At 37.5% G+C, this 20,064-nt stretch overlaps 1 protein-coding gene across 2 annotated transcripts in view; it reads right to left on the reverse strand.

Annotated features, from left to right (window-relative positions):
• The window catches only part of dync1h1 (dynein, cytoplasmic 1, heavy chain 1), a 96,968-nt gene that overhangs the window by 23,678 nt on the left and 53,226 nt on the right, over positions 1-20,064 (reverse strand). Inside the window, exons 44-65 of one of the 2 annotated variants that reach the window (XM_072568489.1) lie at positions 18,385-18,518; positions 16,145-16,259; positions 15,891-16,052; positions 15,333-15,547; positions 14,093-14,297; positions 13,401-13,574; positions 12,676-12,795; positions 12,463-12,583; positions 11,543-11,738; positions 11,235-11,352; positions 10,843-11,058; positions 10,466-10,678; positions 9,666-9,793; positions 7,026-7,179; positions 6,791-6,937; positions 5,305-5,455; positions 4,712-4,965; positions 4,097-4,231; positions 3,898-3,992; positions 3,510-3,684; positions 2,377-2,452; positions 2,114-2,274 (exon numbers count right to left, since the gene is read on the reverse strand). In XM_072568489.1, coding sequence (XP_072424590.1) covers positions 2,114-2,274; positions 2,377-2,452; positions 3,510-3,684; positions 3,898-3,992; positions 4,097-4,231; positions 4,712-4,965; positions 5,305-5,455; positions 6,791-6,937; positions 7,026-7,179; positions 9,666-9,793; positions 10,466-10,678; positions 10,843-11,058; positions 11,235-11,352; positions 11,543-11,738; positions 12,463-12,583; positions 12,676-12,795; positions 13,401-13,574; positions 14,093-14,297; positions 15,333-15,547; positions 15,891-16,052; positions 16,145-16,259; positions 18,385-18,518 — 3,465 coding nt within the window. Of the gene's footprint in view, positions 1-2,113; positions 2,275-2,376; positions 2,453-3,509; positions 3,685-3,897; positions 3,993-4,096; positions 4,232-4,711; positions 4,966-5,304; positions 5,456-6,790; positions 6,938-7,025; positions 7,180-9,665; positions 9,794-10,465; positions 10,679-10,842; positions 11,059-11,234; positions 11,353-11,542; positions 11,739-12,009; positions 12,206-12,462; positions 12,584-12,675; positions 12,796-13,400; positions 13,575-14,092; positions 14,298-15,332; positions 15,548-15,890; positions 16,053-16,144; positions 16,260-18,384; positions 18,519-20,064 lie in introns of both variants that reach the window. The other variant, XM_072568491.1, reaches the window with a different exon arrangement.

Raw genomic sequence — 20,064 nt, forward strand, 5'->3', positions numbered from 1 at the left:
AGGTGTAGGGCAGGTCCAAAACTAGAGGGCATAGGCTTAAAGTGTATGTAGGGGTGAGTGGGGTTGGAGGTTGAGAAGATTTAAAAAGGGACTTACAGGGCAACTTTTTCACAGAGTGACATATTTGGAATGAGTTGCCAAAGGAACTGGTGGAGATTGGTACAATTACAACATCTAAAAAGACATCTGTATAGATATATGAATAAGAAGGTCTGAGAAGGATATAGGCCAAAATGCTGGCAAATGGGGATTAGTCCAGTTCAGGATAACTGGTCAGCACAGGCCGAAGAGTGCACCTGTGCTGTATGACACTTGGAAGCACATTAAAAATGTTCAAACAACTGCCTTTCCAATGTTGTATAATGTTATATCTATTTTCTTTAAATATAAAGGTGGGGGAGGGAAGGAAGTTCTTTAGAAAATTAGGTTGGGGAAACAATAATGGGAAACCAGGAAATTGGAGAGGAATTTAATCAAGCCTTTGTATGAGTATTCACAATAGAAGATAGTAGCTTTCCAAAAATACCAAATCTGGGGACAAAGGTGATGGTGGTGGACATAAGTACAATTATCATTTGCGAAAACATTCATATATTCTAGAAAAACATTTGTGTGAAAAGCTGGTAAGTAGCATTCCCTCTAATTTTCTTTCTACTACGAAAGGTCAACCCAATAATTGACGTGCTGACACTAACTGTGACACGTGGATCCTTGGAACAGTTGTGCACCTTACAGGGCATGTTGCTTAGTCCTCTAGACCTAGCGGTTGCACCCTTCAGTATTAAAGAAAGTAGCTACAGATGAGAGATAGAGATGCATTGGTCTTCCTTGAATCCTTTCGGTTCTGGAAAAGTCCCAATGGATTGCAAAACTGCCAATGTAACTCCAAGTCATATGAAGGTTCAAAAAAAGGGACAGAAACAGCTAACTATAAGTCAGTTAGCTGAACACCTGTCACAGAAATATCTAGATTATAAAGGATGTAATAGTAGCAATTAGAAATGCAAAATATAATAAGGCAGAGCCAGCATGGTTTCATGAAGGGAAAATGCCTCCCCAAACTCTTTGGAGTATTAACAAGCAGGATAACCAGTGGACAAGATTCCCAAAATCTGTTTGGTAAAGAACCACACACAAGACTACTTAATATGATAGAGCCCATGTGTTGGGGTGGTACATTAACATGGATACAGCACAGGTTCCCTGATAGACGATGGATTTGGGATAAGGCAGATATTTTCAGGATGGCAACTTGTGCCACAGGGATTAATGCTGGAGACAATTTTTTACAATATATTAATAACTTGGATGAGGCAAGTGGATGTACTATTGCCAAGTTTGAAGACAACACAAAAACAGATGGAAAGAAAAATGAGGATGACAGTCTAGTTACAAATACTGACAATTATTGTTCACTTGCTAAACTTCAGGAGATGGAATATTGTGGTTGTGCACTTTGGTAGAAAGTATAGAGATGAATATTGCTTAAATGGAGAAAGCCCGCAGAAAGGTGAAGTTTGGAGGGAATTGGGGGCCCTCATGCATGAATCTTAAAAAGCTCGTGTACAAGATCAGCAGGCAATAGGGAAGACAAAGGTAAAGACAATGGAGTATAAACATAGTGAAGTCTTCCTGAAACTATACACAGCACTAGTTAGACCACACCTAGAATAACATGAACAGTTCTGGTCTCCTACTCTAAGGAAGGATAGGCAGCCACTGGAAATGGCCCAGAGAAAATTCACTAGGTTTATCCTGCATATGGAGGTATTGTCACAAAAAGAGACAAAGTAGGTTGGCCCTGCACTCATTGGGGTTTTGAGGAATGAAAGAAGATCTTACTGAAGCATAGAAAATTCTTAGAGGGCTTGATATAGTAGATTCTGAAAGATGGTTTCCCTTTTTTTTCTTAGAAGGTAGTGAAACCATGGAATTCTTTACTGCTGAGAGCTGTAGACGTTGGGTCATTTAGTACATTCAAAGCTGAAATTGAAAAAATTGTAAGGGAATCAAGGTTATGGGCTAAAGGCAGAAAAGTGGAATTAAGGATTCAGATCAACCATGAACTCATTGAATGGTCTACTCTGCTCCTACATCTTACAGTGTTTCTTACCTCTGTCTCGACAATTGCTGCCAGGTCTAATGGCTGTTCAATAGTTGACATGAAACTGTCTCCCAAAACGATGGCCACAAAAATATGAGCCATTGCCAAGAGACGGTCTGGTCGAAAAGCCTGGATAAGCAGTAGTCGGTGCATAGCCTGCCCAATAGGAGCTGGACAAAGAAAAAAGTTTGTAACCTTGCTTGGAAAGCTAAAATAAATAATTAAATTCTATCACATACTCAAAACATGAAGATTAGAAGTTTGTTGCTTACTTAAAGGTTGCTCACTAGTCCACAGGTAAGGCACAGTTTGTTCAGGTGAACTGCTCTCTAGCCAGATGTTAAATTGCTGCAGTTAAAAGAAAAAGTACAATTATAGGCCAAAAATATATTCAATAATTGAAAAATGTTAAGATTAGATTACTTACAGTGTGGAAACAGGCCCTTCAGCCCAACAAGTTCACACCGACCCGCCGAAGCGCGACCCACCCAGACCCATTCCCCTACATTTACCCCTTAACTTAACACTACGGGCAATTTAACATGGCCAATTCACATAACCCACACATTTTTGGACTATGAGAAGAAACTGGAGCACCCAGAGGAAATCCATGCAGACACTGGGAGAATGTGCAAATTCCACACAGAGTCACCCGAGGCGGGAATTGAACCCAGGTCTCTGGCGCTGTGAGGCAGCTGTGCTAACCACTGTGCCACCGAAATTTAATTTTCGAATAAAGACGATTGAGCTATTCAAAGTGTCATGGAAACTTTTTTAGTACTATAATAAAAACAAACTAGAAACTGTGTCCCAAATGCAACATCTTTTTGGAACTCAGATCAGCATTAGATAAATATTTTGCATTTGAATATTTCTGGGTGTGCTGCATATCACAATCCGAACAGCAGCAAGGATATATCAGATGGTCCATAACAAGAATACAACATACTATCACCATCAGCGCAAGGACAATTAGGAATGCTGGCTGTGCCAGAGACATGCACACTCAAAAGAATAAATTATCAAGATAAATACCACGATGCATTTTAAGCAACGTGCAGAACGTTGTAATATGCTGGTAACAAATTTGAATTAAAAGGGGGCATTGAAGTTTTAATATAACTAGATTTCAAGCTAAATTTAAAATTTATTCATGGGATGTAGGGGTCACTGGCTCAGCCAGCATATATTGCCCATCCCTAATTACCCAGAGCTCATCAAACCACATTGCTGTGGGTCTGCAGTCACATATAGGTCAGACCAGGGAAGGATGGTAGCTTCCTTTCTCAAGGTATTAAGTGAACCAGATGGGTTTTTCCAACAATCGATTCCAACAATGGCTGCAAATTGACCAAGTTGAGACAATATATTTTAAAAAGTACAATTTGTTTAAAACATAACTCACATCGTCCACTTGAACTTTGGAAATGAGATCAAAAAAGACAGGTAAACGACTCAGTCTCTCCATGCCTTCTATTTGTTCTGTTGTGAGACAATCTATCTTAGACACAGAAGAACCATTCAGGACAATCTCTCTACCACGAAGGAAGTGGTGGAACTCCAAGTCATATGAAGGTTCACTGGATTGAACAAATTGGAGGATTTGTATTTGAGACATGTCCCATGATTATTTATATTTAAAAAGCAAATTGTTAGCAAACACAGCACATTAACTTTCCATGAAACATACTAAATTAGAAGAATCAGAAAATGCTAAAAAAAATCTAGTTGCTAAAAATCACAAAACAAACATTAAATCCGAATCACATAGGGCAAGCAAAAAAAACCTTTACCTGGTGAGGCCCTTGAGGCGAATCTTAGCGAGCAGCATTGCAATGGTGATATGATCATTGTGCACCATACCACGTGCAACTCTGTTAAATGTTCCCTGTGACATTAGAAATAGTATATTATTGACATGCTTGCAAAAAATCTTTTCTCCACAAACATTTAGTTTCAAGTTTTTATTTTAAAACAACTGCTTATATATACCTGGAAAAGGTCTTTGGTAATGATAGACAATCGCTGTGTATGATCTGTAACTCCTTTCAGATTCTGGTTCTCATACAGAACAGTGTGATAAATATCCAGGAAGAACTGAAGAGAATACTGATATAGGAAGTGAATCTATTGAACAAAGAATGAACAATATCATCAGCAATCTGATGGGATTATCAATAAAATCAAACTTTAGTTGGAATTCTAACAGATTTCAACAAAAGTGAAAAGTTTTGTTTGATAATTAGCAAGTAAAACAAAATTAACTTAATAACTTACATGGCATGCCATAGTTTGTATGATTAATACTATGCATCAATACGATGTCCAAAATGATTTTAAATCCTCTCCCCATTTCTGTTTGACTGGGAGTGGATTAACTGACTATTCCAAAACACACTATTAAACCTTCTAAATCAACTGATCAGTGCATACGAAAGCTATAGTGTGGGAATGCATCAAACGGCAAAGGAAGACTTTATTCCTACTTTTTCATATTATACACATTTCAAAAAATGTCCCAGTTAGTTCTAAAATTTAGGCACAACTCCATCCTACACAAATTGATGAACAAGTTTAAGTCCAATTATACCCTCTATTTTATAATACCTGGTTTAATGCTTCCATAGTAAAATAGATGCTACTACATGCTGTAGAAAGTGGCAAGTACTGTTGGGAGACAGCATCCACTTCTGCCATAACAATGTCTGTTTCTTCAACCTTCCTTGTGACTTCTGCTGCCTCCCTTTTCAGGTTCTCCAGCGTAGTGATAATTGTGTCATCATCTAAGATACGACCTTTAACTTCATTCAAAGCTTGCAGTAAAGACTTTTCCAGTTGGCGTAAGCGAAGTTGGAATTCACCTATCCAAAACAAGATTAGCAAAATTCCAGTGCATTAACCAATGGTCTCAATTATATTAAAATGGTAGGGTCAAAGTTACTAATTTTACTGACAGATGAGAAGGAAAATAAAGCCACAAAATGCTGGATGTAAACTTTTACAAGTTGTGTAAGGTGGATGAAATTTGAAATCATTTCTGCCTGGGTAACAGTTTGATACAGTAGTTTTAAAAAAAGAAAAGGTGGGAAGTGATTTCAGTTTTACATGTTTTTTAAAATTGTACAGAACTATTATTGTCTATTCATCAAGGTTTAATTACTAAGTAGTCACCAGTGGATCAGTTATCACCCAAAACTAACCTTGCAGTTTCAACAAGTCTGAACGTTTCTCATCTACATCTGGTCTCTCAGCCTTCAGCACTTCATTTAGACATTGGCTTTGTAAGCTGCTACGGGTCACTGTGAAGTTAACAAATGTAACACGAGAGCACAGATCTGGCGGAAATTCAACCTAGAAGAAAAAATGTGAATGATAATTATTACTACTTAAACTCACTTCAAACTTAACTTATTAGGATAAGTTACCCAAAAACTTAGATCAAAATCTTTTTCCACCCTTCAAATTAAATTCACTAAAAATTACTCCTCTACAATTCAAAGGCTGGAATTGAAGCATAGTCCCAAGGGCAACCACCTTTGCATTGCTATGAGATTTCATTGCAACTGTTACAAGTTATGACTGTCAGAAGACTTCACTTAATTCAATTATAGCCATGAGGTGGAGGTGCCAACATTGGACTGAGTGGACAAAGTCAGAAGTCCCATAACACCAATTTATAGACCAACAGATTTATTTGAAATCACAAGCTGTCAGAGCACTTCATCAGGTCTAGTCTACACTTCACCTGATGATGGAGCAGCACTTTAAAAGCTTGTGATTTCAAATAAATCTGTTGGGACTGTAACCTGGTGCCATGTGACTTGTGACTTAATTAAATACAGCACTGCGGATCGATGTATATCCAAAAACCTGCAGCAGTTCATTACTACCTTCTCAAGAACAATTACAGATAGGCAGTAAATGCTGGCCTAGTTAGTGTCACTCACATTTCATGAACAAATAAAAATATTGCCCAACATGTCAAAATTTAATGTTTTAATGTAATCACTGATGCCATCAATGCAGACTAGTTCAAAGTAGTCAAAACATTTGAAAAGTCAATTTAAAACTCAAATCTGGGAAGACTTTTAAAACTGAATTCAAGATGAGGGGTGACTTTATAGAGGTTTCCAAAATTATGAGGGGCATGGATAGGGTAAACAGGCAGAGTCTTTTCCCTGGGGTTGGGGAGTCCAGAACTAGAGGTTTTAGGTTTAGGGTGAGGGGGAAAAAAAAGATATAAAAGAGACCTAAGGGACAACCTTTTCACGCAGAGGGTGGTGCAGGTCTGGAATGAGCTGCCAGAAGATGTGGAGGAGGCTGGTACAATTGCAACATTTAAGAGGCATTTGGATGAATATATGAATAGGAAGGGTTTGGAGGGAGATGGGCCAGGTGCTGGCAGGTGGGACTAGATTGGGTTGGGATATCTGGTCGGCATGGACCGAAGGGTCTGTTTCCATGCTGTACATACCTATGTCTCTAAGGAAAGCATCTAGGTGTTGCCAAAAAATAAAATATGTATTTCAATCAAAACACGAATTTACAATATTAAAAAATCATTTCTAACAACAGACAGTGATTAATGTTTGTTTTGCAACAAAGAAACTTGCACATCACAATGAAAATGCACAAACCAGTTGCTCAAATGAAAGCATTCTAAGAATGTTAATTTCAGTGACTTACTGTTGGGTCTCGGGTGGAGAGGAAAATGACAAACGATGGTGAAAGGTCAATATCTTGATCACCAAGAGTAATAAGTACTCTACCCCCAGTCCTGCGAACTTCACGATTCAGCACAGGGTTCAAGATTGGATCATAACTTTCAACGTCCTAGAATTAATGGAACGGGCACAGTAAATATGCAGAAGCTAGCAAAGATAAAACTAAAATTGTTTCGCAATGTACTCTTTCTTCTGACCTGGACAAGTAGTGGGTTACCAAATCTCAATGCACTCTCTAGGTTCTTCCTAAAGGCATCATCCAAGAAGCTGGTTCTAGTAATCTTGCGTTCCTTGTATTCATTCATTATAAACTCAGTGGCCTGACCAGACGGGTCAATAATTAATGGGTACCTTTCCAAAGATAACATGCTTAATTAGTAAATTAAATGTTAAACATAAATCAGACCACATTCCTTTTAAACGGGATTGTCATTAGAAACTACACAATGTTCACATAAAGAGGAGCCAATATAATCATGAAAAACTCATTGTAGGGCTTGGCCAAAAGGTCCAGTTTAAGTCCCATCTCTCCAAGCATGTACCACCACATCTGAAAAAGTTGACTAGAAATATCTAAGCAATCCATTGATGAATGTGAGCTCCAAGTAGTTTAAGAATTGAGCATTTGAACCCAATAATGGACCAGTGGGCAAAGGAATTTTGAGTGTCAAGCCAGACAAACTAGGCTTTAAGATCAGAGGCAGGTGCATGTTAAATTAAATAATTATAACAAAGCCAGTGGTACAAAAGATTCTTGCTTTGGCTTGGACAGAAAATACTCCTAATGGCAAAGGACCTGCTCCATGAAAGAAAAGTAGAGCACAACATCAATGAGCAAATGTTTTTTCTTAAAATGGAAAACTAGAGGCTGAATTTCAGTGACATTCTCTCAATTTTCTGCCTGGTGTTGCAGTGTATTGAAAACTGAATGTGGAGATTTAAGAACTGTTACATTAAGGACAATAAGAGGAGCATATGAATCACTGGACCAAGGTTGTGAGGGAACACAACATGCATCCAGATTAGAAAAAGCAGTTAAAAGAAGAGGTTCATAGATTTGGTCAGGAAGAGAGATTCTTTCAGTACTACTCAAGTTGTCTGAAACAGTAGTTAAGCATTCTGGGCCAGAAGGGAAAACTTTGTGGTATCCTTGTGCAACTGACAAAGCCTTATCCTATTAAGATGCAAATGGAATACATTCATAGAAACACAAAATACAGGTGCAACAATAGGACAGCTGCCTATTGAGCGACTTCACCATTCATTCAATATGGCCATGGCTGATCCTCTACTTCAAAAGTCACATTCCTGCTCTCTTCCCTTCTACTCTTCTTGTACCCAAACAGAACTTTGTTTCATCTTCCATCTCAACTCTTCCTACTACTCCTGGTGAGAACACAGAGGCCAAAGTTCACTATTGATGGAATCACAAAATATTTGCAGGCAAAGTGGTAACAAAACACCTCCCAAATCTACCAAGTCCTCACCTCCTTGTAGCTGCCAGGTTTTCTTATAAAGATGAAACCCAGTGAACAGCAACTAAAGTCCAGCATAAAATTACAATGAAGCCTGCAATCTTATATTTAGTAAATTCCAATCTGGCTATTAAGAACATATCGGTCGTCCACACAAATTCTGGTTTCAGCTAAAGCTAGAAATGGATATGAGAGATGGTGGTTTGGATTGGGGAAAAAAAAATTTCTTAGATCTTTACTCCAACCTCCTGACCTTCCAACCCAAAGCTAACTTTTTGGTTCTTAGATTAAAATTCTCTCCACGGTCCAAGTTAGTCAAACTCTTCAAAGCTGAATTCTTCATGCTATTTGCTTGTTATCATTGTATCAACCATTCATTCACATAAAGAATTGTTCAGAGCCTGGGTTTTTCACATAAAATGAGAAAAAAAATCTACTGAGGAGTACTTTAGCCAACAATGGTATTTAACTTGAGAGATTTGGAGCTTTAGAGGTTCAACAGTTTTTAAAGATGCCCTGTCTTGAAGTGCCAATGAGTAAGAAAACTAAGTGAGGTAATAAACCTGATAAACTTCCACAAGTTTATTAATGTACATTCAGCCAGAGATATAGGAAAAGGAGTAGATCATTCAATACCTTGAGCCTATTCCACCAGTCAATGAAATCATAGAATCCTGACAGTGTGGAAGCAGGCCATTTAGCCAATCGAGTCCACAATGCCCCTTAAGAGAGCATTCCACTTAGAGCCACCCCTATACCCTATCCTTGTAATCCTACATTTCCCATGGCTAATCCACCTAGCCTGCACATCTCTGGAGAATATGGCCAATCCATCTAACTGCATGTCTCTGGACTGTTGGGAAGAAACCTGTGCCCATAGGACAAACCCATGCAGACTTGGGGAAAACATGCAAACTGCAGACAGCCATGCTCTCAAGGGTGGAGTTGAATCCAGGTCCCTGCCACTATGAGACAGCAATGCTAACCACTGAACCGCCATGTTGCCCCAGTGGCTGATCTGTGGCCTAAGTCCATATATCTGCCTTTGGCCTATATCTCTTTGCTTGACCACAAGTTAAATGTACAGAAAAGTATTTTGCACAAGTCTAGGGTACTTTGCCATGCCAAAAATAAACACAAACAACAGGTGCCTATTTTTACAATACTGACATTTATGTAGAAACAGTGTGGTTAGAACAGTTTTAACCATTCCCTCAAACATTAATTTCATATTTAGTACATGAGAATACTCCAGTTCCAGTGTGGTCTTAAAAGGCCAGAAGTATCTAGCAAACAGTCAGTCCTATTATAACTATTACCAATAAAACCATAAACAAAAAAAGGATTTTTTTTAATACGTGCCTATTGAAGCGCTTCAGCATGATGGCATTTTCTGTGCACAAGTCATCGGCAGGTAGAGAATTTGCTTGCCAGCGCAGACGCTCATCAGCATTAGATAGATACTCTGTTCTTGCAATGTCTGTACGGAACTGAAAGTAAAAAGTCAATGACTAACTTTGACCTATACACAATCAAAGAGAGTACAGGTTCTACATAGCTGATAAATAAACTTGGAAAGTCAGGAGAAACCCCGTTACCCATGAGACAAGAACGTAGAACCCTTCACAAGAGCCTCTCAATCTTGAGTAATACTGCAGTCCCAGTTACTGTTATTCTAACTGGAATCTCCTCACATCTTTATTGTTTTGAGATTCTTTCTAGCATCCTAATTATCCATTCTCCTTGGGCCACAACCTCAGTTTAACAGCATTTTCTGTGCTACAAATACATGCTGCATGAAATAAACTCTTTCCATCCGTACATGTACTTTCCTTAAGCGTTTAACCAGGTAGTCATGTACAATTTGCATGTGCCTTGGATAATAAACAGAGGATTACTAGTCCTTATCCTACCCTGTTGGTTCAGACATGGATCTTGACAACTGCTCTCACATCAACTACACCCTTCACACACATTCAAAAGACAATCCCTTACTATCATTGACGTGGGGAACAATCTCTCCCAGACTCATGAAAATTATACACAAGTCACAGTCAAGGTACTGAATCGCCAATAAGAAATTTTCTGTTCTGAATACCAATCAACAGGATCCAAAACAACAACTCTAACACAAATCTTAAACTGAAAGTATATAAAATTACCAGAATGCTTGCTTGTTGTAGGTGATGTGCCCAAGTTGTAAATAGATTTTGGCGCATTTGCTGATCAAAGTATCCTGCATAAGCGATGAAAGCAGCTGATAGTAAACAGTCTCCAGCTATAGTGGCCATCTGATTCTTGAAAGTCTCACTGGTCTTTTCCCAGCGATCTCGTTCAGCAGACAAACTCTTCAGTAGTGCAGTACTTCGGTTAACCTGAAGGAGGATTTTGTGCATTTTATGGATAAAAGAAACATGACATTTTGAACCCAAATTATCCAAGCTTTAGTTGTTGTTCAACCCACCCTAACTCTTTTAGAAAGACTTACATAACACAGACAGAAGGTGCATTAGAAAATCTTTACTTAAACATTACTCACCTTCGCTTCTACTGCTGCAAGATCAGCTTTAATAGCTTGGGCTTCAGATATCAAAATAGCATACTCTTCCTTGTAACGAGCAATACTGGTTTCCAGGTCACGGATCATTTGCTCAACCTCATCAGCCTTCTGCTGGTTCTCTTTTGCATCATCTTCCAGCTTTTGTAGTTCATTGCGCAAGGGTTCAACTCGTTTTAACATATCAGCATAATTAAGCTACAAAACAAAAGAAATTATATGAAAGTAAAACAATTATGCAAGGTTACAAATGTGTCAAGACAACTGAGATATTGAGAGAAAGAGTGGGAAAAGGAGTGGAAACGAAATAATCTATGATTAATGGATTGTATGACTACTCCTGATCAAACTTCTTACATTCTCAAATTACTCACTTGTGCAATTGCCCACTTCACCATTGGACCACAAGCCAAAGATGCTCTGTTGACTATTTCATAGTTGTAGCTTGGATTGGACATGTAGTTTTTCTTCATCTTCTCTCGGATAACATCACTGATGAATAAAGATGAACACTATTAATATAGCTAATCTCAAATGTTTATGGATGCAAATTTCACAATTGATACAGCACTACAAAAAAAAAGGTGCCAGTTATAAACTAGGTGGTGCACAGCAATGAAGAGCAGCAACAGAGTCAAAACGCAAGATAAATGTGACATTTTAAAATTAAAATAATGAATACCTTAATTCTTCAGTATTAAAGTTGACTATGCTGGTGATGAAATTATCTCTGATAATAACTTGTCTGATCTTTTTCCAGTCATTTGTCTCCTCACCCAGCAGGAGACAGATTGATTCTAAAGCGAGTTTTACTGCAGCAGGCGGATTGGCCATAGCTCTCACTTCAACAAGATGCTGCTTCTTTATAGAGCTCACAGCTAATAGAGGGGTGAAAAGAAAGGGGCTTTAAATGGACATGCAAGAGGATAAAGGTGTACACAGTTGCTGGGATTGGAGGGGAAATTTTTAATTTGAAGACCAGCAGTACATTTAGTCAGACAAACTTCAAATTTATTTGCTTAATAAATGCTATATCTAAATAGGAAATTCTATTTATGGCCAGCTGTTATGCAATTTTTCTTCAGCTTCAAGCTGGTCTTCTGGGAAATTTCCTTTTACTCCAGCAGCTGTGTGCACCCCATTATTCACCTGATTTCGTCAGCTGAAAAATTTACTATGGTCGGTATGAAGTTTTCCCTCATAATGATCGAACGGATTTGTTTCCAGTCAGTTGTACTTTCGCCCAGGAGAAGACAGATTGACTCGAGTGCTAGCTTCACTGCACCTGGCGGATTAGCCATTGAACGAACCTCTACCAAGTGCTGCTTCTTGATCGATTTTACAGCTAATCAGACCAGCACCGTAGACCAAAGTGCAAGTAAGCAGTAAGAGAAAGTGAAGATTAGGGGAGACAGAAAATTGAGATAAAAAAGCACACAGAAAAGATCAGTTAGTCAGTTGTTTAAAAAGGCAGAAAATTAATAGGATCATAGTTCCAAAATATAAAGTAAACAAAATGTCACTAAAGATAGCAATTCAGCATACTAGACCAATTTCAAAGATTTTTTTTTAAAAAAGGTTGCAATTTAAAACACATCTAACCATTCTGAGCCTCAATAACAGCAGGCTCTACCATATCCAGATCTTCCTTTACTTTCATCTGCTTGTCAGCAATTATTTCTTGTTGTTTGTGAAGCTGCTCCTGAATTTCTTGGCTCATAACCTATCAAAACAGAGCGAAAGGTATCTTACTTGATCAATTCTATTCTGAACTGGAGTTTAATGTCAATTAAAGTGTCCTCGCTTTCAAATTACCTTCTTCTTTTCTGCTTCTTGTTGATCCTTCACCATTTTCTTCAACTTATCATTGGCTGCTGCATTTTTAACCTCCAGTTCTTGGCTTTTAATTCTCAGATCACGCCGTAATTCTTCAACCTAGAATGAGTAAAAGGACTTATTTTCACGCACAAATTATTAACAGAGCAAATTTATGAAGAATGACAATTTATTATTGTATTTCCACAGTATCATCTTTAAATAGTATCAGAGGTTTATAAAATATATATTTGCCCAAAACAAAATTTGTCAGAATTCTTTGGTGCGCTGTTCGAATGACTTTTTGTTGATGTAACAAGTCTAAGGAGAATATTTAGATGAAATCTTTAAAAAAGGGCAATGAAGAGTCAAGAGTGACAAAAAAAGTCATGTTGGATTTAGAAGAATATGTAAAAGTTTAGTCATCTTTCATTGCTGAAATTGCAGTTTAATCTATAGCACAGAATATAAAGATTAAACAGACTACAATGCAGAAGGAGATAAAGGAAATTTTTGGCCATCGTTACTGGTAGGTTATAACTAGTGTAATAGTAGTATCGGAGTTACTTTTTTTTAAAGCCAAGTCACATTCAGAAACAAAATCACTGCTCAATCTGCTTACTTGCTCTCAAAGCAGGACAAATTAATGTAAATGGAAGCCTGGAATCACAATTTTCATTAAAACATTACAAATTTAATGAGATTCATGGATTTTCTAACTGTACCTGGTCAACTGTTTCCTTAATCTTTCTCAGACCAACATTTAAATGCATCTGCTGCTCTTCCAGTTCACTACGCTTTTCATTGAACATGTTGGCATAGTGGTTAATGAAGTCCAGATAATGGCGAGGAGTGATTGCCATTATTCTGCCTCCACGCTTGGCCAATCGAGTATTTGCCTAAAAACGAAAAAAAAAATTCAGTTTAACTGATTTAAGATATTCAACAAACATTTTTGAAATTTAGGTTCAAATAGATGTGTTATAAAAGCATTCCTATAAGTGCTGCTAAAATACATTAACAACAACGAAATTAAGTAGTATTCAAAACAAGGATGGAAAAAAAATCTCAATATCTTGGAAATTTATCAAAAAAAGTTTATTTTTAAAAATTGATTCTAAAAAGTTTTAAGTACCATCCAAATATGCAATAAAACCTATTAAAGCTTCTATCCCCAAAATACCCTAAAAAGCTTTCAAATTGCAAACTGCTGACTTCAGATTCAAACTATATAAAGTCCATTTACTGAGATTTTTTTTGGAGAGATATAGGTTATTTCACATTTTAAAAAAGCCTTCACACACATCTGTTCAAATACACAGACATGCCTAAAATGAGACTTCATTTATGAAGGTACACTTTTCATATTTAAAAAGGGAATCAGTATTGCTATATCAGTTGCCTTCAGTATTCCCACCTGATGCAACGTCAGATGAACAAAAACACAACTGTTAACAATAGCTTCTCTGTGAGATGGTGGTTGAGGAAGCTTATCATATGCAATTGGCATGTAGTCAGGGACAACGTAATTGGGTTTTTCAAGGTCCATTTTGCTGGTGAACTCTTTACCAACTTGGTACAAGGCTTCAGTGGACCAGTCGCCAAACCAGTTCAAGACACACCTAAGAAGATTTTAAAGAAAAAGGTTATATTCAAATGAAAACATTAATGATGGGTTTTAAATTTAATTTAATTAATTCCATACAAAGTTGTTTATAAATTTTGAACCAAATAAGACAACTTATAACGTTTAAGTTAAGCTGTGTTGATTGAAGCACAGGCTTAGTATGAAAAGCTATCTTGGGTTTGCATTTTGGAAAATGGCTTGACACTTATCCTGGAATGAGCAGATTGCCTTACAAGGAAAGGCCAGTAGGAGGTCTCTATCCTCTGGGAGTTTAGAAGAGTTAAAGATAACTGAATTGAAACATAAAAGATCTTGAGTGTATTTGACCAGTTGGATGTTGAAAGAATGCTTCCTCTTATGGGAGAATCCAATACTAGAGATCACGGTTTAAAAATAAGAGGGCATTCATTTGTAACAGTTGAGGAAACATTTTCCTCTCAGAGGGATGAGTCTTTGAATTTCCTTCCGCAAAACGGTAGTGGATGCGAAACCTTAAATATTTTGAAGGCAGAGGCAGATGGATTCACGATTATCAAGGGAATGAAAGATTCTTGGTGACATGTAGGAATGCAAATTTGGAGGTTAATACCAGACCAACCACATTCTTACTAAATGGCAGAACAGGCTCAAAAAGAGCCAAGTGGCCTACTCTCATTCCTAACTTTTATTAATTCAAGTAATCTTACCCAACTGTGCGAACAGGAAATATTAGAAACAAAAAAATACTATACAAGCAAATAAACATGCTGAATAAGACGGGTTTATCTGGACAGGCCAGAAGATGGAAAGAGAAATATTAAAGTAATACACAATGTTTGCCACAGTTCGTTCAGTGAGTGACTTCTGCCCTATAAGTTTTGATGTTTTCAGGGTTCAAAAGTAAATGAAAATAACTACATCAGCTGCTACTGAGTTATTTTAGAGCTCAGGACTCTCACTGAGCACCAAAAAAACCCACCAACTATTGAATCTTAATTTCCTCACAAATGAAATTTGGCACTTATTGTAAACCATATAAAAACCTGTTTACCTGTTAAACAAAGCTGGAGAAGTTGCAGCTCTATCTTTCAAGCCTTCAGATGATGGATTCATGGTGAAAACAACATGCAAGTTGCGGATAACCTGACCCGTGAACCACTTGTACAGTTCCTCATGAGTGTCAAGCATTAAACCTTCCTTCTGAGCACCTTCTTTGCATTGAGTCATTAAGGTAGCATACTCATCTCCTTCAAATAGCCCAGGCACCTGTTCAACAGGATATCAAATTAACATACTTGCCACAAAACTTTTCATTACCCTAAGCTTAGGGAATCTGATGCTTTATAGGGGTCTGCCTCATTTTGAATTAATTAGACATCAACATGAAATACTAACTCCATTTCTTTATTCACAGATTCCACCACATCTGTGGAATACTTGCAAGAATTTTAGCTTCCTCCCCTCTGTTCTGATGTTAACTGAATAGAATGTCAACACAAATGCTAAGTACAAGAACTACAGTACTCAATGTTCAAAAATCCTTAAAGCTGTGGCAGATTATTGGTTGGCAAGCACAATTCAGGTATAATCAACAATGTTTAATATTTACCTCCCCATTGGCTAACAATGTATTCATACGTTCCAAGAAGCTTGAATCAAGTACATTGGACTCATCCATAATGAAAGCAATCTTCTCATTTTTGCAACCTGAGCGTCTCAACACTGTTCGCAGATCCTCATCGAAATCCTCACCTGTATATTTTCTATGAACCTGCACACAAATATTTCAAAATTTCAATTCTGAAACTGAACTTTAAAGAAACTTAATTTTACCTTTTCTTGCAAAAATCAACTAAGACAAACCTTTATCTGATAAACACTAAGGCCATTCATCCAGGCAACAAAACGTGACAGTGTTGTTTTTCCTGCACCACTAACTCCAATAAGCAGCAAATGGCCTTGTGGTTGCCGGAATATCCTATTGAAAAAAAAAGTTATATTTTAAAATTGTAAGAATGGCAACTGAATAATTAAAAACTACTGAAGGATAAATCAAACACCTGAAGTCTAATTTGTTTTGAACATAATATGGAAGAGACCAATATATAAATCACCAAATTCTACCCATAGTTCATAATGAGAAACAAAAAACAGGTTGCTTCCAGAGTTTCCAGCATCAGTTGTATAGCATTAGCCTAGTGCTCTTTCTATGTCGCCATTCAACCAGCCACCAAATGAACAGTCACAGTTTTCAGAGTTACACTACAATCACAACTCAAAGTAGGTTTCACACCTGCAATTCAACTCTTGCTCTGATCAGACAAATTCCAAGGACTATTTCCAATGTGAACTCCATTCCCAGCCTTAAAGCACGTTCCCGTTGTCTCCTTCTACACAATTTGTCTAGGTCTCTGGATTTCATCCGAGCATAGCCACCATTACCCTAATTTCCATCCTTATGTCTTTCACTGCTTTTTAAAGATTGATTATTAGCTACCTACATCGGAGATCTCAACACTTCTCCGATTCAAACTTTTGACACATTCCCAATATTCATCACCTTCTTACAGCTGAGCCTTCAGATAGCTAGGTCTCAAGTACAAGAATTCCTTCCCTTGACCTCTCCCACTTCAATACCTTTAAGATGCCCCTTAAAATCTGTGTTGTTCTTTAATGTTAGAAGACTTCTGTGAACTCAGTTGGAAATTTTTATTAAAAATTAGGCAAAATCTAATCAAAGCCACAAAGGAAATTTTAGGCTAGGTGACTAAAGCTTGATCAGAGAGATCTACAGCACATAAAAAGGCCCTTCTGCCCATTGTGTCCATGCTGGCCAAAAATAACCCAACTATTCTAGTCCCATTTTCCAACACTTGGACTATAACCTTAAGTGCCTTGACATCACAAGTGCACATTTCAAACATTGAGGGTTCTGCCTCTACCACCATTACAGGCAGTGAAATCCAGATTCCCACCACACACTGGTGAGAAAAGCTTCATCACATTTACCTTAAATCTAAAGCCCTAGTCATTGATCCCTCTAACAAGGAGAAAGTTTTTTCTGGTCTACCATATCTATACCCCTCAAATCATATCCCCTCAATCTCCTGCTATAAATGAAAACAACACTGGACTAAGAATTGACTTGAGACAACATTGGATGGAATGTGGAATTCCTGGAACAATCACCTTCCTCAGCCCTACACCAGAGGAAGACCATGAAAGGACTTAAAACATAAGGCGAAGAATTTTTAAACTAAGCTGTTGTACTGAGAGCAAATATTGATCGGCAAGCAAATGAGTGGGACTGTGCACGAGCCAGGATACAAGCAGAGACCTTTGTATGAGCTCAGGTTTACTGAGGATAGAGTTGGAGAGACTCATCTAAGCCATTTCAAGTACAAATAGCTTAGTAATACAAAGAAAGAAAGTCATCGCAATTAGATGGCAGAATGAATAAAATCTTACTTATGAGATCATCAGCCAATGCCAGATGCTACTATTATTGGTTAGGTAATTAGGCTTTAAATGGGGGAAGGCCAGATTTTTCCTGCCTAAACTGCCTGGATTTAATCTTATATACATACAAACTCTCACTCTCTTTTCAGGTTCTTTAACTAATGAAGTAAGTTCACTTCTGAAAGTTATCCTATTACACCCTTCATAACTTTACAACATTTTGCACATTTACTTTTTCAGTGCAGAATAAAGGGGAATGTTCTACTTCCACTTTTATATTTGTGTACTTTGACAATGCAGTTTTACTGCCTCAGTCTCCAAATCTGCCCTATAATGGTTTCCTGAGCCATTTATTTCCAGTAGTACAATAATTTCAAAAACAGGGACAAATTAGTGTCATACCAGAAACAAAAAGAAAATAAGCTGCTAAAAAACTCAGCAAGTCTGGCAGTCTCCTTAGAAAGAAATCAGGGATAATGTTTTGGGTCAAGTATCCTTTCTCAGAAATCTTGATTTCTCTCCATATATGCTGCCAGAACTGCTGAGTTTTTCCAACCATTTGTTTTTGTTTGATTTACAGCATTCACTGTTCGTTTGGTTTTTATTTAGTATCATACCAACTCTTAATTCCAGTGCATAATTACCTGTCAATTCTCAACACATGGTCCAATACTTCATTAAACAACACCAAGGGGACATCTAGCTCCTCCTCATAGAAAACTTTGAGCCTTGCCTTGACATAGTCTCTTAGTTCTTCTTGATCAACTGGTATATAATCCTGAAATAAAAATAGCACTTGTGAAAGGGTAGGCTAGTCTGGCCAATAAACAATTCTGCACATGTGGAAAGGAGTGACTGCAAGTGTGGGCCACTTTCTGGGGGAATGGAAAATCTACTAAGTCTTCGTTTAAAAAGTCATTTTAGCTGAATAATAACCGGACAACTTTATGTTCGGGAAGGGAAAACACTATGGAGTCACTAATATGTAAAGGAGGGAAGACAGTGAATAATCAAAGGAGGACATATGGGAACTACAAAGCAACAAAATGTATTGTCTTGGAAATGACTGCAATCTTGGAATGGAGTAGGAATCATTGCGTGCAGGAAGTTATTGAAATCCAAAGCTTTTCGAAAGGCTCAACTAATTTTCCTACAAAATAAGAGCATGAATATGACAGAGTTCAATTTCCCGAACTAAGAAATTAGACTCTAGGAACATTCTTCTGGCTAGCATGAGGTACAATATTAAAATTGTTACCAGTTATTAAAAGGAGTGAAAGAATAGTCAAATAAGGTATTTTTGCAAGTTTCGCAAAAAGGTGCAAAATGTGAAATAGATTTTCATTGGGGTGGTAAACAAAAATTCCAATGGTGAGCTTTAAAATCAATATGACTTACTGATTAGAGCAAATTGTAAGGAGGATAAACCCTCAGTTCCAGTATCACAGGAAGGAATCAAATTCCTTTTGGTTGAAAAAGTAAGTAAGAAGGATCAAATCATTCCTATATTAATAATTTTTAAAAAATCAAGAGGTCTCTTAATGCATACTTTTTGCAAATTTAAACCAATCCAGTTACAACTATTTAGATGAGAAATTGATAAGTATTCATATATAATTTTTAGAACATAATGTAAAAGATCCAATTGAAAATAAACAAATTGAACACTTTGGAAAGAGACTACTTATACAGATGCATAGATCCTTGGAAGTGAAATCATAGGTAGACAGAAAGGCATTTGGTATACTTGCCTCCATTGGTCAGAAGCCCATAGGAGTTGAGATGTCATGTTGCTGCTGTACAGAATATTGGTGTTGCCACTTTTGAAATATTGCTTGCAATTCTGACCACCCTTTGATAGGATGAAGGTTGTAAAAAAATGGAGAGGATACAGCAATGATTTATAAGGAATGTTGGTGGGACTGGAGAGTTTGAACTGTAGGGAGAGGTTGAATTGGCTGGGGATTTTCCCGCTACAGCTTGGGAGGCTAAGGGATGACCTGATAGAGGCTTATAAAATCATGAGGGGCATAGATAGGTCTTTTTCCCAGGGTGAGAAAGTCAAAAATTGAACAGCATAGGCTTAAAGTGAGGGGGAAAACAAAAGATTCTTAAAAGGACCTGAGAGGTAACTTGTTCACATAGAAGGTGGTGTGTGCATGGAGTGAGCTGCCAAAGGAAACTGTTGTGGGGCCTACAACATTTAAAAAGGTACTTGGATGGGTGTATGACCAAGAAGAGTTGAGGGGGATATGGGCTAAATGCTGGCAAATGAGATAGGCCAGATTGGGATGTCTGGTTGGTGTGAAAAAGGTCTGAAACTT

Source organism: Chiloscyllium punctatum, chromosome 4 (assembly GCF_047496795.1).
Source record: "Chiloscyllium punctatum isolate Juve2018m chromosome 4, sChiPun1.3, whole genome shotgun sequence".
NCBI classification, from domain to species: domain Eukaryota; kingdom Metazoa; phylum Chordata; class Chondrichthyes; order Orectolobiformes; family Hemiscylliidae; genus Chiloscyllium; species Chiloscyllium punctatum.